Genomic DNA, 25,305 nt, shown 5'->3' with positions numbered 1-25,305 from the left:
ATGCACTATGAGGCCAAACAGCAGAGACATGTTCAAACTGCTGAGCCCAGGATGTAAAGAAATATATGTAGGCATAATTAGACCTATGAGAATAACACAAGAAATGTATATGTGAACTTCTGTTACTATATTCCATCTTGTGTTTTGTAATTTGTAACAGTCAATAATGATAATCTTAAAAAGGCAATGTTTGCTGATAAATTGATTGTGTTGAATGAAAAACTTGTAAAAAAAAAAAAACATTTTAACAACAAAAAAATGTTATTCTCAGACTAAACATTTCTTTGAATGCATAATTCTATCTAGTATTTATTTCCTTCTAAATACAGGGAGAGTCCACAGCTGCATTCATTACTTGTAGGAAATACAGAACCTGGCCACCAGGAGGAGACAAAGACACCCCAGCCAAAGGCTTAAATACTTCCCCTACTTCCCTCATCCCCCAGTAATTCTTTGCCTTTCGTCACACGAGGTTGGCAGAGAATTGTCAGAAGATTTCGGAGTAGTTCCTTATAGAGGGTTGTACCCTTCGAGATGGGACTGGAGTTTTAAGTAGTCTTGTCAGCCTCTCAGTGAGAGCATTTATGAAAGTTAGAGTCTGGAGGTGCAGTAAGAGTCTTTCTGCGAACCCATCCAGACTCATATTAACAGCTCCTTAAGCAATCAGCATTGACGAGTTTCGCTGCCTGCTTTTCTTCACTCCAGTCCATGTCAGAGGCCCTGCTACCACTGTTCCACGGCATAGATTCGGGTAAGATCGCTTCATTATTTTACACACATGTTAACAATAGAAGACAGGCTCACAGTGGGACTCCTTTATCTTTATGGAATCAAAGGGGATTATTGAACAGTGGGGGTTTTTAATCATATTTGTTTTGTGATTTCGACTGCTTATGTGTAAGAACGTTTGGGCTCTTAGGCTGATACGGAACGTACAGGTTATTTTCATTTTGAGAGCTGCGCAGTTTCTTATATTATTATTTTTCCTTAGCAGGGGCAGGTCCTGCATGAGCACCATGTGACCGGGAATGGTCACGTTTTTTTTCACTGTTTCTGATTCCTGACTGGATGTCTGCAGAGAGGAGCTTCTTCTCTGTCTGTCTAGGTCATAGAAGGTGGTGAGTGCCCCAGCCATTGGGGGTATAAGGTGCCAGTTGTTTTTCCTTTCTATAATTTGATATAGAGGCATTATGGAGGATTTTGATCATTTATAGGGGGATCCTTTCTGGGTTTCTTACCTTCGCTTGCTAATAGACTTTTAGGGACTTTCTCGTGTCTTTTTGATCCTCAGAGTTGGATCTAGACCTGAGTTGCTGATGTCGAAACCAGGGTGGATCTGGATGCTGTTTTGTCTTAGGGACAGGGATTTTTCTCTACCCTGCCTAGCAAGCTGAAGGCTTAGCGTTGAATCCTACTGTGGCAACTTTCTTTTAATCCTGAGATCTTGCGGCCTACAGCCACACCACCCTGAATGCGCCTGATCTCAGAAGCTAAGCAAGGCCGGGCCTGGTTAGTTCTTGGATGGGAGACCGCCTGGGAATACCAGGTGCTAAAAAATGTACCTCCCTTAGGGGACAGATTTCAGCCATATCTGTTTTACTGCTCACAGAGCCTCCAGATGTCCAATCTTGTTCAGGCTTTGAATAGATCAGGCCTGTGTTTAGATCTAGTGCTCCTCCTTGGAGTTTACATTTTGTTCTAAGTTTTGCAGAAGGCCCCGTTTGGGCTTATGCATAGAGTTGCATAGAGTTGACATTAAGATTTTCTGTCTTGGAAGGTTCCTTTTTTTCTACTGACTATTGCTTCAGCTCATGGATGTCTTGCAATGTAATGTCCCTTAACTAGTTTTTCATGCGGCCAAGGCTGTTCTCTCTGGGTTAGGTTTTCTTCCTATGGTTGTTTTAGATCGCAACATCAATCAGGAGATTGTTGTTCCTTCCTTGTGTCCTAATCCTCCTCCTTCGATGGAGTGGTTATTTCATAACTTGGATGTGGTTCGGGCCTTGAAGTTCTATCTTCAGGCTGCAAATGAGTTTTTGTCAAACCTCTTCCTTGTTTGTGTCTATTCTGGGAAGTGTAAGGCGCAGGAAGCCTTGTCCAATTCCTTGTTTTTCTGGTTGAGGAGCATGTTCGCTTAGCTTATAGAGTCAGCGGGACACAAGTCTCCTCAGGGGTTAATGGCTCATTTCAAGTACAGTGACATCTTTTTGGGTCTCTGACATGAGATCCTATGGTTCTGATTGTTGGGCGGCTACTTGGTCCTCCTAACTTTCTTATCTTTTTATTTTTTGCTTCTGTCAAGGAAGTCTTCGGAATTTGTTTTTTTTTTGCAGGCTGTGGTACCTTCAGGTTGGGCCGCCTCTTATTTGTACCCTCCTGCCCGTGCTCTCTGGTAGGCGGCCCTAAATTTAGTTGTTTTTCTTCTGGCACCTTTTTCACCCTGATATTTCTCCTACTGTTCCTTGTTCCCTCTGCAGAATGACTGGAGGGATGAGGGAAGTGGGGGAGGTATTTAAGCCTTTGGCTGTGGTGTCTTTGCCTCTTCCTGGTGGCCAGGTTCTGTATTTCCCACAAGTAATGAATACAGCTGTGGACTCTCCCTGTATCGAAGGAAAGGAAATTATCTGGTAAGTCATAATTTATGTTTTATTGCTTAATTTCCCTTTAAAGGATATTAAACCCAAATTTGTATTTCATGATTCAGATAGAGCATGCAATTTAAAGCAACATTCTAATTTACTCTTATCATCAATTTGTCTTCATTCTCTTGGTATCTTTATTTCAAAAACTGCAATGTCAGCTTAGGAGCTTGCCCATTTTTGGTTCAGCACTCTGGGTAGTGCTTTGATTGGTGACTACATTTAAGAGTGTTTCCACATTCAGGGGTATATCCACTCAGGTTTGAATAAGTATCATGTCTCTAACAGTCAAACAAAAACCATACAAGGGGCAGAAAATGATCCTTCAGAGGCCTTTAGCTCAAAAGGGACATCTATTCGGAGCAACCCTTCTAAATTCCCTACAGAAAAACTGGGTACATTTAAATCCAAAGGTTCCACTTCTGAAGCTGGATTTTCAGAAACCCAGGACCCTCCCCCTGAAGCAATGGCAGGGTATACTTTAATTTCAAGCTTGAGCATATTCATAGACATTTATGTGCAGAGGGAAGGTTGACACAATTACTCCCATGAGTAGTTAGTCATAAGCCTGCCACAGGTGTCGCAGGGATTGGTTCCCTAGCCACCTCCTTTTGGGTTGTTGATATACTGCTTACAGTGATCCTCTGCTGTGACGTGCACAGTACTGGATGGGCTCTCTACTGGATGCAGACATTCTACAGAAAGGCTGCTACATGAAAGTAAGCACAGTAGAGGTGAGTGCAGTTTCAGGTAAGTACCTTTTCACATGTTGCATTCAAATAGCCCACCAGGTATTAGTAGGTACATTTCTTTAACCGGTACATCATAGCCAGGGGACATCTTTATCAGGGCCGGACTGGGAAATCAGACCGGCCCTGGAAATTTGTATAGAGCAGCCCAGCCCCCTCCAACCTAGCCACGCCCCTCCAAGCCAGACATCTATGCTCTAGCTGGTTTTCCCCTCAACTCATATAGATATAAATCATTGATCATCCAAGGCAGCAATAAGCAATTCAATCCGTATTAAACTTTCATGATTCAGATACAGCATGTCTTTCATGTAATTGTCAAGAGTCCATGAGCTAGTGACGTATGGGGACACACAATCCCAACAGGAAGGGCAAAGCTTCCCAAACTTCAAAATGCCCACAAACACACCCCTCACCACACCCACAATTCAGTTTTACAAACTTTGCCTCCTATGGAGGTGGTGAAGTAAGTTTGTGCTAAGATTTCTACGTTGATATGCGTTTCTCAGCTTTTTTGAAGCCCGATTCCTCTCAGAGTACAGTGAATGTCAGAGGGATGTGAAGGGAGTATCACCTATTGAATGCAATGATTTTCCTAACGGGGGTCTATTTCATGGGTTCTCTGTTATTGGTCGTAGAGATTCATCTCCTACCTCCCATTTCAGATCGACGATATACTCTCATATTCCATTAGCTCTACTGATAACTGTTTCAGTACTGGTTTGGCTATCTGCTATATGTGGATGGGTGTCTTTTGGTAAGTATGTTTCATTTACTTAAGACACTCTCAGCTATGGTTTGGCACTTTATATAAAGTTCTAAATATATGTATGTACTTATATTTGCCATGATTCAGGTTTTCAGTATATTTCCTTTTTGCATACTGTCAGTTTCATATCTGGGAAATGCATTTTAAGAAAAAAATGTTTTCTTACCAGGGATTTAGTCTTTTTCAAATTGACTCTTTTTCTAAATTGCGGGCTGTATTAGGCTCGCTAGGGCACAGAATGCTAATATTTATTGCATCATTCTTGGTGCAAGATTTTTTTGGCGCAAAAGTTACTTCCGTTGACGCAAATTCGTAATTTCCGGGGTCTTAGTTGGTGCCGAGTCCTTCACGAGGTTGCGTCATCTATGAAGTTGCGTCATCTATGACGCTAGTGTTTCGTTTCCGGACGTTTTTGGTGCTAAAAAATATTTTTATGTTTTTGGTGCTTCATACTTGGCGCCAAACATTTTCATTATTTAAGACCCCATTTCTTTTGCCTTTGGCCTTTTTTCTATGTAAGAGGGCTATGCTGTTTGCATTTTTTCCTATTCCTGAAACTGTCATATAAGGAAATTGATCATTTTGCTTTATATGTTTTTTCTCTTACATTCTGCAAGATGTCTCAATCTGATCCTGTCTCAGAATCTACTGCTGGAATCCTGCTGCCTGATATCGGTTCTACTAAAGCTAAGTGCATTTGTTGTAAACTTGTGTAGACTATACCTCCAGCTGTGGTTTGTAATAGTTGTCATGATAAACTTTTACATGCAGATAATGTTTCCATCAGTAATAGTTCATTACCTGTTGCTAGTCCATCAACATCTAAAACTCAGGATATTCCTGTAAATTTAAGAGAATTTATTTCTGATTCCATTCAGAAGGCTTTGTCTGCCATTCCGGCTTCTAATAAACGTAAAAGGTCTTTTAAAACTTCTCATAGAGTTGATGAAATTTCAAATGTCCGACAACATACTGATTTATCTATCTCTGATGAGGATCTATCTGATTCGGAGGATCCTGCCTTAGATATTGACACTGACAAATCCTCTTATTTATTTAAAATGGAGTATATTCGTTCTTTATTAAAAAAAGTGTTGATTACATTAGATATGGGGGAGACTAGTCCTCTTGGTATTAAAACTAGTAAACGTTTAAATTCTGTTTATAAACCTCCTGTAGTTATTCCAGAGGTTTTTCCAGTTCCTGATGCTATTTCAGATATGATTTCTAAGGAATGGAATAGGCCTGGTACTTCTTTTATTCCTTCTTTAAGGTTTTAAAAATTGTATCCTTTGCCAGCAGTTAGATTAGAGTTTTGGGAAAAGATCCCCAAAGTTGGGGCTATATCTCTACTCTTGCTACTATTCCTACGGAAGATAGTACTTCTTTTAAAGATCCTTTAGATAGGAAACTTGAATCTTATCTAAGGAAGGCTTATTTATGTTCAGGTCATCTTCTTAGGCCTGCCATTTCTTTGTCTCATGTTGCAGCTGCTTCAACTTTTTGGTTGGAAACTTTAGCTCAACAAGTATCGGATCATAATGTGTCTAGCATTGTTAAATTAATTCAACATGCTAATAATTTCATTTGTGATGCCATTTTTTATATCATCAGAATTGATGTTAGATATATATGTCTTTAGCTATTTGAGCTAGAAGAGCTTTATGGCTTAAATCTTGATATGCTGATATGACTTCTAAATCGACATTGCCATCTCTTTCTTTCCAAGGTAATAAATTATTTGGTTCTCAGTTGGATTCAATAATTTCAACTGTCACTGGGGGGAAGGGAGCTTTTTTGCCTCAGGATAAAAAGTTTAAGGGTAAATTTAAAGCTTCTAACCGTTTTCGTTCCTTTCGACTTAATAAAGAACAGAAATCTAATCCTTCCCCTAAGGAATCTGTTTCCAATTGGAAGCCTTCCTCGATTTGGAATAAATCCAAGCCATTTAAGAGATCTAAACCAGCCCCCAAGTCAGCATGAGGGTGCGGCCCTCATTCCAGCTCAGCTGGTAGGGGGCAGATTAAAATTTTTCAAAGATGTTTGGATCAATTCAGTCCAAAATCATTGGATTCAGAGCATTGTCTCTCAGGGGTACAGAATAGGTTTCAGAGTAAGACCACCTGTGAGAAGGTTTTTTCTCTAACGCATTCCAGTGAACCCAGAGAAAGCCCAGGCTTTCCTGAAGTGTGTTTCAGACCTGGAGTTATCAGGGGTAATCATGCCGGTTCTGTTTCAGGAACAGGGTCTGGGGTTTTATTTAAATCTATTCATTGTCGCAAAGAAAGAAAATTCATTCAGACCAGTTCTGGATCTAAAGATCTTGAATCGTTATGCAAGAGTACCAACATTCAAAATGGTGACTTAAAGGACTATTCTGCCTTTTATTCAGCAAGGGCATTATATGTCCACAATAGACTTACAGGATGCATATCTTCATATTCCGATTCATCCAGATCATTATCAGTTCCTGAGATTCTCTTTTCAAGACAAGCATTACCAATTTGTTGCTCTGTAATCAGAGAGCGGGGTATTGCGGTGTTTCCTTATTTGGACGATATCTTGGTACTAGCTCAGTCTTTACGTTCTGCAGAATCTCACACAAATCAACTAATGTTGTTTCTTCAAAGACATGGTTGGAGGATCAATTTACCAAAAATTTCTTTGATTCCTCAGTCAAGGGTAACCTTTTTATGTTTTCCATGACTTTGTCTCTGACAGACAAGAGACGTTTAAAATTGGTTTCAGCCTGTCGGAACCTTCAGTCTCAGTCATTCCCTTCAGTAGCTATGTGCATGGAAGTTTTAGGTCTCATGACTGCAGCATCGGACGCAATCCCTTTTGCTCGTTTTCATATGAGATCTCTCCAGCTTTGTATGCTGAATCAATGGTGCAGGGATTATACAAGGATATCACAATTAATATTCTTAAATCCCAATACTCGACTTTCTCTGACTTGGTGGTTAGATCACCATTGTATAATTCTAGGGGTCTCTTTTGTTCGTCCAACCTGGACTGTGATCACAACAGATGCGAGTCTTTCAGGTTGCGGAGCTGTTTGGGGATCTCTGACAGCACAAGGGGTTTGGAAATCTCAAGAGGCGAGATTACCAATCAGTATTTTGGAACTCCGTGCGATTCTCAGAGCTCTTCAGTTTTGGCCTCTCTTGAAGAGAGAACCGTTCATTTGTTTCCAGACAGACAATGTCACAACTGTGGTGTATGTCAATCATCAGGGTAGGACTCACAGTCCTCAGGCTATGAAAGAAGTATCTCGAATACTTGTTTGGGCGGAATCCAGCTCCTATCTAATTTCTGCTGTCCATATCCCAGGTATAGACAATTGGCAAGCGGATTATCTCAGTCATCAAACTTTACATCCGGGAGAGTGGTCTCTTCACCCAGATGTGTTTTCTCAAATTGTTCAGATGTGGGGGCTTCCAGAAATAGATCTGATGGCATCTCATCTAAACAAGAAACTTCCCAGGTACCCTTCCAGGTCCAGGGATCTTCAGGCGGAAGCAGTGGATGCATTGACACTTCCTTGGGGTTATCAACCTGCTTATATTTTTCCGCCTCTAGTTCTTCTTCCAAGAGTGATCTCCAAAATCATCATGGAGCAATCGTTTGTGCTGCTGGTGGCTCCAGCATGGTCTCACAGGTTTTGGTATGGGGATCTTGTTCGGATGTCCAGTTGCCAACCTTGGCCTCTTCCATTAAGGCCAGACCTTCTATCTCAAGGTCCGTTTTTCCATCAGGTTCTCATATCATTAAATTTGAAGGTATGGAAATTGAACGCCTAGTGCTTAGTCATAGAGTTTCTCTGACTCAGTGTTTAATACTATGTTACAGGCTCGTAAATCTGTTTCTAGAAAGATTTATTATCGAGTTTGGAAGACCTACATTTCATGGTGTTCTTCTCATAAATTTTCTTGGCATTCTTTTAGACTTCCTAGAATTTTACAGTTTCTTCAGGATGGTTTGGATAAAGGTTTGTCTGCAAGTTCCTTGAAAGGACAAATCTCTGCTCTTTCTGTTTTATTCCACAGAAAAATTGCTAAACTCCCTGATATTCATTGTTTTGTACAGGCTTTGGTTCGTATCAAGCCTGTCATTAAATCAATCTCTCCTCCTTGGAGTCTTAATTTGGTTTTGAAGGCTTTACAGGCTCCTCCGTTTGAGCCTATGCATTCTTTGGACATTAAATTGCTTTCTTGGAAAGTGTTGTTCCTTTTGGCCATTTCTTCTGCTAGAACAGTTTCTGAATTATCTGCTCTTTCTTGTGAATCTATTATGTTGAAGCTACGTTTTCAGGAAGACTTCTAGTCTATTTGTTATCTTTTCTGGTTCCAGGAAAGGTCAGAAGGCTTCTGCCGTTTCTTTGGCATCTTGGTTAAAGCTTTTGATTCATCAAGATTATTTGGAGTCGGGTAAAACCCCGCCTCAGAGAATTACAGCTCATTATACTAGGTCAGTTTCCACTTCCTGGACTTTTAAGAATAAAGCTTCAGTTGATCAGATTTGCAAAGCAGCAACTTGGTCTTCTTTGCATATTTTTACTAAATTCTACCATTTTGATGTTTTTGCTTTTTTGGAAGTAGTTTTTGGTAGAAAAGTTCTTCAGGCAGCTGTTTCAGTTTGATTTTTCTGCTTATGATTTAAGTTTTTTTCTTTTCAGTTATGAGATTAAATTTATGATTTGGGTTGTGGATTAATTTTTGTCAGCGGAATTGGCTGTCTTTATTTTTTATCCCTCCCTCTCTAGTGACTCTTGCGTGGAGTTCCACATCTTGGGTATTGCTATCCCATACGTCACTAGCTCATGGACTTTTGCCAATTACATGAAAGAAAACATAATTTATGTAAGAATTTACCTGATAAATTCATTTCTTTCATATTGGCAAGAGTCCATGAGACCCACCCTTTTTATGGTGGTTTTGATTTTTTTGTATAAAGCACAATTATTCCAATTCCTTTGTTTATGCTTTTTACTCCTTTCTTTATCACCCCACTTCTTGGCTATTCGTTAAACTGAATTGTGGGTGTGGTGAGGGGTGTGTTTGTGGGCATTTTGAGGTTTGGGAAGCTTTGCCCCTCCCAGTAGTGCATTCCATTGCCTGGAGCTTATTTTAGTGTTTAGTTGCTTTGCAGAAGTTATACACAAAATACATAGTGCAATACAAAATTCAATAGTCTATTTAGAGCAATTTCTTTTTGTATTTTATGCTCATTGAAGACTCACTCTACACAAGAAAACGGTAGCCAAAAATATAATTGAGTATGGAATATATATACATCCTATTAACTTGGTTGAACTATAATTTGCAAAAGTGTGCCCAGTTACATCCAGTCAATGTAATTACAAATATGCTAATTTGGTATTCCATGCATGAATCATTAAGAATATAAAGGTAATCTCTTCTTATAAATGATAAATTAATGATCCTCTATTAAACCCAAATTAGACAGTATTGCCTTCAAACATGCGCACACACACAGCAACACATACTACACAGCATACACTTATACGTGCTGACACATATACTACACAGCAAACACACACAACATAAAGACACTACACAGCATTCACATATATGCAGATACACAACATACACATACATGCAGACACACAACACATACATACAGACACACACCACATACACAGCATACACATACTTGCAGACACACTATATACACATGCGTACAGACGCACACCACAACATACACAATCAAACATACAAACCGACACACACCACATGACCCTTCAAAACTAAAACTTTCATATATAGGATTAATTAATATGCTAATTAACATAGCTGCATAGTCTAAAAATATTAATTTTAAAAGAAAATATGTATAATATTTGAAACATATTTGATTGCTGTATCATATTTAGTAATCATATTTAAAATTTAGTAATATGTTAGTGCTCTAAACTATTTGCTTAGCCAGACAGTAGCTGGCTACAATGTTGACTGGAGTAATAGATTGGGGTTACATACATGCTATTATCTCTGCAACATCTAAAATGTGCTGCTCTCATATAGTCTCTCTACTGCAGCAGCTGAGCCAGCGGCCCACCGGGATTTTTCCCGGTATCCCAGCTGCCCAATCCGGCCCTGATCTTTATTAGACAGTATACACCACCATATATACATTTAGTCTAGGTTTGACTTATTGTGTACTGTATTGAGAGAGATCTGTATTTTTAAAGCCTTATTATGGACAATAGTTTTTTTTTTATTTATTCAGGTTTTTTAATAAGATTTAATTTATATTTTCATCTCTATGTAAGCACGCTCCTAGCTGTGGTAATTCTCTTTAGTGCAGCCCCGCTCTGATGCACAGTTTGTGTTTTCCCATAGGGTGCTACTGAATCCTGCTCCCGACTCTGAGTAGCGCTCCTAACGTTCTCTTTATATGCAAGGGAAATTTGTTGCAGTACTGCATTTAAAATGTTTGCCACTCTATTTATCCGTCCTTTCTTGTGAGCGTGCTATTTTTGAGATAGTGTTCAGTTTGTACCGATCATATCTCCTGCACTTATTGCTGTTACATCTAACTACAAGCTGGTAAGATTGCCATAAGTTCCAAGTGCAATTGTGATTATGATTATTTGCCAGTTTTCTGTATTCAGATTTGTTACTAGTCCATTCGCTGTTAGGTTTTATAGTTTTCAGCATCTTTTTAATACTTCTTTTCTCAGAGTTTTCTGAAAAGATCCCTGAATATTTGTATTCTTTTTACATTCCGAATATTTACTGTGATGTATTTATTATATTTATTTGTCAATTATTTTTCAACTATGGGGCATGCTGGAACTGTCCCCAATAATATAAATGTAAATCCTTTAGAAGAGAAGTTTTTTTTTTTTCTTTTTAAATGTGTATTTGCTAACCTAGTTGCTCTTGTAAACCCAGCACAAATTAGAATTTTTTGTATGGATCATATGTTCCATGCCAATCAATCAAATCTAAAGGAAGCTGTCCTCCCTCTGTTTGTACTGCACAGGAGAATTCTTTAAATCTTGATCGAGGATTTAAACTTTTTGTGCGCCTATCTGGGGCGCGATCCGATATAGATCGTAGTTTGCGGCTCAAGCGAGGGAACCCCTGCCACCCGTAGTTTCAGCTCGCAACTCGAGCTATCCCATATACGGCGCCGTCAGAGGCTAAAGTGCCGTAAGTCGGATAAACCAGCGATGTCCAGAAATCTGCGTAAGTACCAATTTCTGGAGTCACCAGTGACTTACGGCACTTTAGAAACTGCCGGCGCCTACAAAACCTAACTGTTATAAAATCACCCGTGCTGTCTAACACGCCTCCCAAACATAGCCGACATGTCTAACCCTCTATCCGCTATCCCCCCTCACTATCCTAACAATAAAAAATGTATTAACCCCTAAACCGCCGCTCCCAGACCCCGCCGCCACCTAATAAAGTTAACCCCTAAACCGCCGCTCCCGGACCCCGCCGCCACCTACATTATCTATATTACCCCCTAATGTGAGCTCCTACCCCGCCGCCACCTACATTAACTACCCCCTAATGTGAGCTCCTTACACCTCCGCCATCTATATTACCTACCCCCTAATGTGAGCCCCTTACACCACCGCCATCTACATTACCTACCCCCTAATGTGAGCCCCTTACACCGCCGCCATCTACATTACCTACCCCCTAATGTGAGCCCCTTACACCGCCGCCAGCTACATTACCTACCCCCTAATGTGAGCCCCTTACACCGCCGCCATCTATATTACCTACGCCCTAATGTGAGCCCCTTACACCGCTGCCATCTACATTACCTACCCCCTAATGTGAGCCCCTTACACCGCTGTCAGCTACATTACCTACCCCCTAATGTGAGCCTCTTACACCGCCGCCATCTATATTACCTACCCCCTAATGTGAGCCCCTTACACCGCCTCCATCTACATTACCTACCCCCTAATGTGAGCCCCTTACACCGCCGCCATCTATATTACCTACCCCCTAATGTGAGCTCCTACCCCGCCGCCAGCTATATTAAAATTATTAACCCCTAATTTAATCCCCCTACACCACCGCCAGCTATATTAATTACATTAACCCCTAATTTAATCCCCCTATACCACCGCCAGCTATATTAATTACATTAAGCCCTAATTTAATCCCCCTACACCGCCGCCAGCTATATTAACTATATTAACCCTAATTATATTAGGGTTAATATAGTTAATATAGTTATTATATTATATTTATATTAACCCTAATTATATTAGGGTTAATATCGTTATTATATTATATATATATTAAGTATAATAACCTTATCTAACTCTAACATCCCTAACTAAATTCTTATTAAAATAAATCTAATTAATATTAATTAAAATATTCCTATTTAAATCTAAATACTTACCTATAAAATAAACCCTAAGATAGCTACAATATAATTAATAATTACATTGTAGCTATTTTAGGGTTTATATTTATTTTACAGGTAACTTGGTATTTATTTTAACTAGGTACAATAGCTATTAAATAGTTAATAACTATTTAATAGCTACCTAGTTAAAATAATTACCCATTTACCTGTAAAATAAATCCTAACCTAAGTTACAAATACACCTACACTATCAATAAATTAAATAAACTACAAATATCTAAACTAAAATACTATAAAATAAACTAAACTAAATTACAAAAAAAAACCACACTGAATTACAAAAAATAAAAAAAGATTACAAGATTGTTAAGCTAATTACACCTATTCTAAGCCCCCTAATAAAATAATAAAGCCCCCCCAAAATAAAAAAAATTCCCTACCCAATTCTAAATTAAAAAAGTTAACAGCTCTATTACCTTTAGCAAAGTATAAGCTGCGCTTCTTTGCACAGAGTAAAGAGTTAATCTGATGGATATTCTAATGTTCAAAACATACAATGTTGATATATAAGGAAAAAGCAAGATTTCCAAATCAGAGCTAAATAGATCTAAGTGAACATTTATTATATATATGTATAGATATTCGAAACACCAAATAACAGTTTTAACACTTATCTGGAATAAGTAAAATACTTCCCAGGTGTGGTTGGTAAATCGGTAGGTGCTGCTCTCGAAAGGACAACCAGGGCTGTGCTCCTGATATAACAATACACTGCAAGGACAAGAGAAGAAAGAGAGCGCAACCCACTCTAAGGGTAAAAATGTTTTAATATAACACGCAATGCAAGAAGTGCTAGTAATGCACGTACCGAATATAAAATCAAACAGGCAAAATCATATCACCACAGTCCGGTTTGTCAGTATCAGCGTGTGTCTCGATGTTTCAGCAGTCCGTGATCACCTTCCTACACTCTCTGGAAAAGTTTCAGGGTCTCACGGTACTAGCAGGACCGTAGCTGAATCAGGCAGTTTCTGACTGTGGTAGATTGAAGTGCGTATACCTCTACGCGTTTCGTCAAGCTCCGGCTTAACTTTCTCAAGAGGATATATTAAATTCCAAAAGTCCGTGGTTTTTAAATGTTCAAGGAAAAGCGCGCCCCTAGCATCTCAACTTCTCATTGGGCTGACGCTTCCCTTTGTGATTGGCTTAATGTGCTGTCTTCTTTACTCACACTGTTCAGCTGCAATTGTGACATTTTTCCAAATATTCAGGAAAGTTTTTCTGTTGTACAGCAGTGACGTGAATGGACTGCTCCTATTGGTCCATTTTATATGGGAGTTGTCTGGACATTAAGCCAATCACAAAGGGAAGCGTCAGCCCAATGAGAAGTTGAGATGCTAGGGCGCGCTTTTCCTTGAACATTTAAAAACCATGGACTTTTGGAATTTAATATATCCTCTTGAGAAAGTTAAGCCGGAGCTTGACGAAACGCGTAGAGGTATACGCACTTCAATCTACCACAGTCAGAAACTGCCTGATTCAGCTACGGTCCTGCTAGTACCGTGAGACCCTGAAACTTTTCCGGAGAGTGTAGGAAGGTGATCACGGACTGCTGAAACATCGAGACACACGCTGATACTGACAAAAGGGACTGTGGTGATATGATTGTGCCTGTTTGATTTTATATTCTGTACGTGCATTACTAGCACTTCTTGCATTGCGTGTTATATTAAAACATTTTTACCCTTAGAGTGGGTTGCGCTCTCTTTCTTCTCTTGTCCTTGCAGCTCTATTACCTTACCAGCCCTTAAAAGGGCCTTTTGCGGGGCATGCCCCAAAGAAATCAGCTCTTTTGCCTGTAAAAAAAAAACACAATACCACCCCCCAACATTACAACCCACCACCCACATACTCCTACTCTAACCCAAACCCCCCCTTAAATAAACCTAACACTACCCCCCTGAAGATCTCCCTACCTTGTCTTCACCCAGCCGGGCAGAACTCTTCATCCGTTCCGGGCGATGTCTTCAATCAATCAGCAGAGAAAAAGTTTTCCATCCGGCGATGTCTTCATCCAAGCGGCAAAGAAGAAGTCTTCCATCGGGCGATGTCTTCAATCAAGCGGCAGAGAAGAGGTCCTCCATTGGGGCGATGTCTTCAATCAAGCGGCATCTTCAATCTTCTTTCTTCGCTCCTCCGACACGGAACATCCATCCGGCATGACGACTTCCCGACGAATGAGGTTCATTTAAATGACGTCATCCAAGATGGCGTCCGTCGAATTTCGATTGGCTGATGGGATTCTATCAGCCAATCGGAATTAAGGTAGAAAAATCTGATTGGCTGTTTGAATCAGCCAATCAGATTCAAGTTCAATCCGATTGGCTGAACCAATCAGATTTTTCAACCTTAATTCCAATTGGCTGATAGAATCCTATCAGCCAATCGGAATTCGACGGACGCCATCTTGGATGACGTCATTTAAAGGAACCTCATTCGTCGGGAAGTCGTCGTGCCGGATGGATGTTCTGCGTCAGAGGAGCGAAAAAAGAAGATTGAAGATGCCACTTGGAAGAAAACTTCGCCCCGATGGAGGACCTCTTCTCTGTCGCTTGATTGAAGACATCGCCGGATGGAAGACTTCTTCTTTGCCGCTTGGATGAAGACATTGCCGGATGGAAGACTTCTTCTCTGTCGCTTGATTGAAGACATCGCCCGGATCGGATGAAGAGTTCTGCCCGACTGGGTGAAGACAAGGTAGGGAGATCTTCAGGGGGGTAGTGTTAGGTTTATTTAAGGGGGGTTTGGGTTAGAGTAGGGGTATGTGGGTGGTGGGTTGTAATGTTGGGGGGTGCTATTGTGGGTTTTTTACAGGCAAAAGAGCTGATTTCTTTGGGGCATGCCCCGCAAAAGGCCCTTTTAAGGGCTGGTAAGGTAATAGAGCTGTTAACTTTTTTAATTTAGAATAGGGTAGGGAAATTTTTGATTTTGGGGGGCTTTATTATTTTATTAGGGGGCTTAGAATAGGTGTAATTAGCTTAAAAATCTTGTAATCTTTTTTTATTTTTTGTAATTTAGTGTTGTTTTTTTGTAGTTTAGTTTATTTTATTGTATTTTAGTTTAGATATTTGTAGTTTATTTAATTTATTGATAGTGTAGGTGTATTTGTAACTTAGGTTAGGATTTATTTTACAGGTAAATTGGTAATTATTTTAACTAGGTAGCTATTAAATAGTTATTAACTATTTAATAGCTATTGTACCTAGTTAAAATAAATACCAAGTTACCTGTAAAATAAATATAAACCCTAAAATAGCTACAATGTAATTATTAATTATATTGTAGCTATCTTAGGGTTTATTTTATAGGTAAGTATTTAGATTTAAATAGGAATATTTTAATTAATAATATTAATATTAATTAGATTTATTTTAATAAGAATTTAGTTAGGGATGTTAGAGTTAGATAGGGTTATTATACTTAATATATATATATATATATATATATATATATATAATATAATAACGATATTAACTATATTAACCCTAATATAATTAGGGTTAATATAGTTTATATATATAATATAATAACTATATTAACCCTAATATAATTAGGGTTAATATAGCTGGCGGCGGTGTAGGGGGATTACATTAGGGGTTAATGTAATTAATATAGCTGGCGGTGGTATAGGGGGATTAAATTAGGGGTTAATGTAATTAATATAGCTGGCGGCGGTGTAGGGGGATTAAATTAGGGGTTAATAATTTTAATATAGCTGGCGGCGGGGTAGGAGCTCACATTAGGGGGTAGGTAATATAGATGGCAGCGGTGTAAGGGGCTCACATTAGGAGGTAGATAATGTAGATGGCGCCGGTGTAAGGGGCTCACATTAGGGGGTAGGTAATGTAGATGGTGGCGGTGTAAGGGGCTCACATTAGGGGGTGGTTAATATAGATGGCGGCGGTGTAAGGGGCTCACATTAGGGGGTATGTAATGTAGCTGGCGACGGTGTAGGGGGATCACATTAGGGGGTTATACTTTTAATGTAGGTGGCAGCGGGGTCCGGGAGCGGCGGTTTAGGGGTTAAATACTTTATTGGGGATCGCGGTTGACAGGTAGATAGACATTGCGCATGCGTTAGGTGTTAGGTTTTATTTGGCAGGTAGTTTAGGGAGTTACGGGGCTCCAATAGACAGCGTAAGGCTTACTACGGCTGATTTTTGTGGCGAGGTGAAAATGGAGTAAGATTTCTCCATTTTTGCCACGTAAGTCCTTACGCTGTATATTGGATACCACACTGTGCGGGTTTGGTATACTTGCCTATGGGCCAAAAAACTACGGCCGAAGGCAGAAATATACGAGCGTAACTTCTAGGTTACGCCGTATATAGGATACCAAACCCGCGCAAATGTTGGAGTTGCCGTCTTCTGCGGGCAACGCTGTATATCGGATCGGGCCCCTGGTTCTGAGATGTTGGTGGCCATGTCATTCCCAAGTGTAAAGTAATCTCAATAAAACATTTTTTTTTACTAGTTCTGAATCTCTAAGGGTCAGATCAAATAAACAGTAATCTTTCAGATTCAAATTCTAACTGCTCAGATCCTTTTTCTGCAGCTGAAGTGCATTTCTGATGATCAGAAGTTGCTGATCAAGATATGGAATCCTCCTTTTTTTAGCGGGAACATCTTTGCAATCTACTAAGAGATGTACTTTAGGAGTAAAAGTCTCAAAGCCTTCTGAGGAAAGACCCATCAAACAAAATAATTTAATTTTCAAACTTCTGTTAAAGTTCCAGATGTTTTTCTTGTTCCAGTGGCGATACTAAGATAACTACCAAAGAGTGGTCTAAGCCTGATCTTCCTTTTAATACATCTTCAGTGTTTAAAAAGAGGTTTCCCTAAGCAACTTCTAGTATAGAGCTTTCGGAGACTGTTCCAAAGGTAGATGATGCAATTTCTACTTTATCTACGGTCGCTTCTATTCCTTCAGAGGATAGTACGTCTTTTAAGGACCCTATGGATAGACTAAAATCTTTTTTCTAAATCGCATTTCTACAAGCTGGTTTTATATTTAATCCAGCTATTAGTATAATTTGTGTTGAAGTGGTTTCTACTCTTGGGTGTAACAATCTTTCTGATTAGATTTCAAAAGGTTCTTTAGAGGAAAATTTTCAAAGCTGTTTGAAACTTCTAAGATCAACAAATTATTTTATCTGTGCTGCTATTATGGACATAATTATTTAATGTCAAAAATATGGCCTTATCTATTTTGACCAGAAGAGCTTTACAGCTCAAAAAATAGTCAAATGACTTGGTTTAAAAGTATAGGCTTTTTGTTGGAACTGGTCTAGACACCATAATCTCTACTGTGAACTGAGGTAAAGGAGCTTTTCTCTTTCTGGACAGGATTCCTAAGGGAAAGATCAGAGCTACTATTCTCTTTTGTTCATTTGTCAATCTTGGAACCAAAGGTGGTGGTCCTCTTTACAGAAACAGGATTCTTTCGTCTTTCTGTATGTCCATTCAGATTTAAAATAAGGCCAAATATTCAAATGTCTTCTCCCTTGAAGTTGTGGCCCCATATCCAGATTCTTTTCTGGTGGGGGGCAGATCATTCCCTTTTTGGAAAGCCTGGTCTAAATCTGTTGCCTAGATCCTTGAGTAGTAATCATAGTTTCTCAGGGATACTAAATGTTTTTTTTTTTTTTAATCAAGGCCTCCAAGATGGAGGGTTCTTTCGCATATGACTTGAAGAAAAAACAGCAGCACTTCTGTGCAAATGAACACACTGTTCTTTATTATAGTGATAAGTTCAAAAACACTGAGCCCTTAATCATGAGTGTTCTTTTGTCCCATATTCCAAGGATCCTCTAAAGGCTCAACAATTTTTCAAATGAGTTCAAGATTTAGTGCTTATGGGTGTGATAGTCCCAGTTCCGATGTAAACCCATTCTTGGAAAACTAAATCACACTATCGCCAATGCGATCACGTGATTTTAAGGCCGGGATCGTATCATGGGGGACTGCCTACAATGCTACGCACGCCCACACAGTCTGATTTTTAAATAAAAGGGAGAGGGTGCAGGACACCAAAAAGGGTAGGACGTCCCATGTCATTCTAACGGCATTAAAGCCCAGCACTGTTTGGGCAGCATGAAACATTCTAACGGCGTTAAGTGGTTAAGGCAACACATTGTTATGGGTAAAATGGGACTTATCAAGTCTATTCAATATAAAAAAAAATATTCTTAAGCGTCTGATGATTAAGTTAGAACCTGGTAACTTTAAGAAATATCAGAATAAAAAAATAATTTACAGAGGAGTATGTTTTCAGAATGTTTTAAAAATGTAATGGACCAGATTAAATATAAGGTAAAGATAAAATAAATTCAAACAATTAAGTGGTGGCAATAACAAATAGAGCAGAACTTTATTAGGAACATTTGGCATGTAAGAAGCTTGGATAGAACTATACAAATTGCAGATAATTGATGAAAATACTAAAAAAAATTGTTTCATTATTGCAAATGTAAACCTACACAAAAAGGTTAAACACACAGTTTAAATGGCCTTTAAAGTATTTTGTTCCAGTCACATTTGGCAACAAACATCCTCTCAAAATATCTCTCAGCATGGTTTATGTGAACTAAAGCCCTCAAGATGGTGGAGAGTTACATAAAGGGAAAGTGAAGATGTCTCAAAGACTTCTGGAAGGTTTCTACCTTCCTGAAGTGTCACAAGTTGTTTACCTACCATTGATAATGTGTACAATTGATTTATAATTCTGGGATTAATAATTTAAGAGGGTGTCAACAAAAGCAAATTGTAATTTAATGTAAATTCAAATGGCAATAAATGTAAATGGTTTTACTTGTATTTATTAGTTTTGATTTATGAAGGATGCAATTTTATTTTTGTTTGTTTTTAGTGCCAGAAAACACAATAAAATCTGTAAAGAGTCAAACTATAGCAACCAACCCTCTGCAGCCAACCACCAGTACCTTAATCAAGAATAGTGTGTCAAAGGAAAACCCAGAGAAGGATAAAGCAATTAAACGCAAGATAAAGATCTTGAACGGTGCTCCACAAGGTAATTGCTAGAGTACTTTATAGAAACTAAACGTTTACACTTATATCATCAATATTTAAACAACTAATATAATTGAAAAATACAGCTACATATTATTCTAAGTCTAATCTTTGCTTTGAATAAATCATTATGTCTAGCATGTATTTACTGTTGAACTTTCTTTTAAATAGTATTTTTGCTTATATATGTATTACATTTTTTGCAGCTAAAGTTCTTAAAATTGACAGTAAACTTTATTTTCTTTTATGAACTGCTTGATACTATAGTATTGCTTATTCTCTACACAGCTCATTATTTTTCTACTATCCCTTACCTGCTGTAGTACATGTATACAGCTGCCTACTCACCTTCCGGGGACTACTTGCTGTGGCAGTACCAGCTGTGCACAGTATGTTGTGTACACCATAGAAAGCAGCAGTTTTCTGTCTTAAGCAGAAATAAAATTAGTTTAGTCAACTAAAACAACTTGTAATGGAGTAGTGTAAGTAATGTAAGTTTTAGCTGCCCTCACTGCCAAGTTTGCCAAGGTAAACCCAGGCTGTGCAGGAATTCTATTCAACCACAGAGTTTGTCTATTAGGGCAAGGAGGCAGCTTCTGCTTCATTTTTGTGTCACTACATTTTATTTCTTAGCAACAACATTTGTAATGTGTGTGTGTGTATATATATATATATATATATATATATATATATATATATATATATATATATATATATATATATATACACACGAGAAGAAAGGGAGTTGGTAGTTGCACCAAAAAGAGAGAAGAGACGTTTTGGAGTTAAATGCCTAATGAAAAAAGTCTAATGAATGCTGCTATTAGTGGTGTCTCACCCCTCCTTGGTGAGACTAGATGGGGTAATGGTTAAAAGGGTTTGTTCTAATAGCGCTTGCAGAAGACGTTCCTCATGTGCATGTGTTAGAAAGGATACAGAGAAATGCAAATATGCCAAATGAGTAAATGATCAAGCAGATGAAAATAAGTGCCTATAAATGCTCACCTGTTAAATCACAGGGTCCTGTAGTCAGCGTCGTATGACCTATATTGATACTTCTGATCACAAATAGATGACAAAGTGTACACCAATATGGATAAAAGGCAGTAAAAAAATATATATACAATATATTAATATATATATTTTAAGAGAATAGTAGGTGGTCTTGACCGGGAGACTGCAAAGAGTATTTGTAGGACTTTCCCACTCTTACCACTCTGTATGATCGTGACGTCACTTCCGGAATTCCAATAACCCATCTATTACACATTAATATATTCATTATTGTCTATATTTACTTTTTACCACGTTTGTTCTCATACACACATATATTTATATATATTTTTTAAGCCGATTTTTAACCATTGATTGTAACTATATATTTATATTCCCACATTTTTTATATATTTTTTAATATCAAACTTAACAAATTTTCTCTTTTAATCTTTTTTTGCATTTTTTCTTTGTTTTTTGTTTTTTTACCCATCAAACAAATAAAATAATATATTTTTTATTCTTTATAAAATATATATATATATATATATTTCTCCAACATAGGTGTGTCCGGTCCACGGCGTCATCCTTACTTGTGGGATATTCTCTTCCCCAACAGGAAATGGCAAAGAGCCCAGCAAAGCTGGTCACATGATCCCTCCTAGGCTCCGCCTACCCCAGTCATTCTCTTTGCCGTTGCACAGGCAACATCTCCACGGAGATGGCTAAGAGTTTTTTTGGTGTTTAAATGTAGTTATATTCTTCAATCAAGAGTTTGTTATTTTAAAATAGTGCTGGTATGTACTATTTACTCTGAAACAGAAAAGAGATGAAGATTTCTGTTTGTAAGAGGAAAATGATTTTAGCAACCGTTACTAAAATCGATGGCTGTTTCCACACAGGACTGTTGAGATGAATTAACTTCAGTTGGGGGAAACAGTGAGCAGACTTTTGCTGCTTGAGGTATGACACATTTCTAACAAGACTTGGTAATGCTGGAAGCTGTCATTTTCACTATGGGAACCGGTAAGCCATTTTCTTAGTTTAGTATAAGAATAAAGGGCTTCACAAGGGCTTTAAAGACTGGTAGACATTTTTCTGGGCTAAAACGATTACTTTATAAGTATATTTAATGGATGTTAACTATAAATAGTTCTTTTAATCTTGGGGATGTATTAAAAAAACGGCAGGCACTGTATTGGACACCTTTTTCACTGGGGGCCTTTTCTAGTCATAGGCAGAGCCTCATTTTCGCGCCACTAATGCGCAGTTGTTTTTGGAAAGCAAGGCATGCAGATGCATGTGTGAGGAGCTAAGAACCACTGAAAAAGCTTATTGAAGGCGTCATTTGGTATCGTATTCCCCTCTGGGCTTGGTTGGGTCTCAGCAAAGCAGATACCAGGGATTGTATAGGGGTTAAATGTAAAAACGGCTCCGGTTCCGTTATTTTAAGAGTTAAAGCTTTCAAATTTGGTGTGCAATACTTTTAATGCTTTAAGACACTGTGGTGAAATTTTGGTGAATTTTGAACAATTCCTTCATACTTTTTCACATATTCAGTAATAAAGTGTGTTCAGTTTAAAATTTAAAGTGACAGTAACGGTTTTATTTTAAAACATTTTTTGTGCTTTGTTATCAAGTTTATGCCTGTTAACATGTCTGAACCATCAGATAGACGATGTTCTGTATGTTTGGAAGCCAAGGTTCCTCCCCATTTAAATATATGTGATGAATGTGACTTAGTGTCCAGACAAAGTAGGGACAATGATGCCACTGATAATGATGTTGCCCAAAATGATTCCTCAAGCGAGGGGAGTAAGCATGGTACTGCATCATCCCCTTCTGTGTCTACACCAGTCTTGCCCACACAAGAGGCCCCTAGTACATCTAGTGCGCCAATCCTTCTTACTATGCAACAATTAACGGCTGTAATGGATAATTCTATTAAAAACATTTTGTCCAAAATGCCTACTTATCAGAGAAAGCGCGATTGCTCTGTTTTAGATACTGAAGAGCATGAGGACGCTGATGATAATGGTTCTGACGTACCCTCACGCCAATCTGAAGGGGCCAGCAGGGAAGTTTTGTCTGAGGGAGAAATTTCAGATTCAGGAAAAATTTCTCAACAAGCTGAACCTGATGTTATTATTTTTAAATTTAAATTGGAACATCTCCGCGCTCTGCTTAAGGAGGTGTTATCTACTCTGGATGATTGTGACAATTTGGTCATTCCATAAAAATTATGTAAGATGGACAAGTTCCTAGAGGTCCCGGTGCCCCCCGATGCTTTTCCTATACCCAAGCGGGTGGCGGACATTGTAAATAAGGAATGGGAAAGGCCCGGCATACCTTTTGTTCCTCCCCCTATATTTAAAAAGTTATTTCCTATGGTCGACCCCAGAAAGGACTTATGGCAGACAGTCCCCAAGGTCGAGGGGGCGGTTTCTACTCTAAACAAACGCACTACTATCCCTATAGAAGATAGTTGTGCTTTCAAAGATCCTATGGATAAAAAATTAGAGGGTTTGCTTAAAAAGATGTTTGTTCAGCAAGGTTACCTTCTACAACCAATTTCATGCATTGTTCCTGTCACTACAGCAGCGTGTTTCTGGTTCGATGAACTAGAAAAGTCGCTCAATAAAGACTCTTCATATGAGGAGGTTATGGACAGAGTTCAAGCACTAACTCTTTTATCTTAGACGCCACTTTGCAATTAGCTAGATTAGCGGCGAAAAATTCAGGTTTTGCAATTGTGGCGCGCAGAGCGCTTTGGCTAAAGTCTTGGTCAGCGGATGTGTACTCCAAGAACAAGTTGCTTAACATCCCTTTCAAAGGTAAAACGCTATTTGGCCCTGACTTGAAAGAGATTATTTCAGACATCACTGGGGGAAAGGGCCACGCCCTTCCTCAGGATAGGTCTTTTAAGGCTAAAAATAAGCCAAATTTTCGTCCCTTTCGCAGAAACGGACCAGCCTCAAATTCTACACCCTCTAAGCAAGAGGGTAATAGTTCTCAAACCAAACCAGCCTGGAGACCGATGCAAGGCTGGAACAAGGGTAAGCAGGCCAAGAAACCTGCCACTGCTACTAAAACAGCATGAAGTGTTGGCCCCCGATCCGGGACCGGATCTGGTGGGGGGCAGACTCTCTCTCTTTGCTCAGGCTTGGGCAAGAGATGTTCAGGATCCTTGGGCGCTAGAAATAGTTTCTCAAGGTTATCTCCTGGAATTCAAGGAACTACCCCCAAGGGGGAGTTTCCACAGGTCTCAATTGTCTTCAAACCAAATAAAAAGACAGGCATTCTTACATTGTGTAGAAGACCTGTTAACAATGGGAGTGATTCATCCTGTTCCATTAGGAGAACAAGGAATGGGGTTTTACTCCAATCTGTTCATAGTTCCCAAAAAAGAAGGAACATTCAGACCAATTTTAGATCTCAAGATTCTAAACAAATTTCTCAGGGTTCCATCGTTCAAGATGGAAACCATTCGAACAATTCTTCCTACCATCCAGGAAGGTCAATTCATGACCACGGTGGATTTAAAGGATGCGTATCTACATATTCCTATCCACAAGGAACATCATCGGTTCCTAAGGTTCGCCTTTCTGGACAAGCATTACCAGTTTGTGGCACTTCCATTCGGATTAGCCACTGCTCCAAGGATTTTCACAAAGGTACTAGGGTCCCTTCTAGCGGTGCTAAGACCAAGGGGCATTGCAGTAGTACCTTACTTGGACGACATACTGATTCAAGCGTCGTCTCTGTCAAAAGCAAAGGCTCATACGGACATTGTCCTAGCCTTTCTCAGATCTCACGGGTGGAAAGTGAACATAGAAAAAAGTTCTCTGTCCCCGTCAACAAGAGTTCCCTTCTTGGGAACAATAATAGACTCCTTAGAAATGAAGATTTTTCTGACAGAGGCCAGAAAATCAAAACTTCTAAGCTCTTGTCAAGTACTTCATTCTGTTCTTCTTCCTTCCATAGCGCAGTGCATGGAAGTAATAGGTTTGATGGTTGCGGCAATGGACATAGTTCCTTTTGCACGAATTCATCTAAGACCATTACAACTGTGCATGCTCAGACAGTGGAATGGGGATTATACAGACTTGTCTCCGACGATCCAAGTAGATCAAAGAACCAGGGATTCACTCCGTTGGTGGCTGAACCTGGACAACCTGTCACAGGGAATGAGCTTCCGCAGACCAGAGTGGGTCATTGTCACGACCGACGCCAGTCTGGTGGGCTGGGGCGCGGTCTGGGAACCCCTGAAAGCTCAGGGGCTATGGTCCCGGGAAGAATCTCTTCTCCCGATAAACATTCTGGAACTGCGAGCGATATTCAATGCTCTCAAAGCTTGGCCTCAACTAGCAAAGGCCAAATTCATAAGGTTTCAATCAGACAACATGACGACTGTTGCATATATCAACCATCAAGGGGGAACAAGGAGTTCCCTGGCGATGGAGGAAGTAACCAAAATAATTCAATGGGCGGAGAATCACTCCTGCCACTTGTCTGCAATCCACATCCCAGGAGTGGAAAATTGGGAAGCGGATTTTCTGAGTCGTCAGACTTTCCATCCGGGGGAGTGGGAACTCCATCCGGAAATCTTTGCCCAAATAACGCGATTATGGGGCATTCCAGACATGGATCTGATGGCCTCTCGTCAGAACTTCAAGGTTCCTTGTTACGGGTCCAGATCC

General features: G+C 39.3%; 1 protein-coding gene across 1 annotated transcript in view; it reads left to right on the top strand.

The window, feature by feature from the left end:
* Positions 1-25,305, top strand: part of PHIP (pleckstrin homology domain interacting protein) — a gene marked incomplete in the record, with an annotated part of 1,163,892 nt that overhangs the window by 1,091,683 nt on the left and 46,904 nt on the right. Inside the window, 1 exon segment of the mRNA XM_053710468.1 lies at positions 19,452-19,613. Coding sequence (XP_053566443.1) covers positions 19,452-19,613 — 162 coding nt within the window.

Source organism: Bombina bombina, chromosome 4, assembly GCF_027579735.1.
Source record: "Bombina bombina isolate aBomBom1 chromosome 4, aBomBom1.pri, whole genome shotgun sequence".
Classification (NCBI taxonomy): Eukaryota; Metazoa; Chordata; class Amphibia; order Anura; family Bombinatoridae; genus Bombina; species Bombina bombina.
The sequence above is the reverse complement of the archived record's forward strand: the minus strand, read 5'-3'. Positions and strand labels throughout refer to the sequence as shown.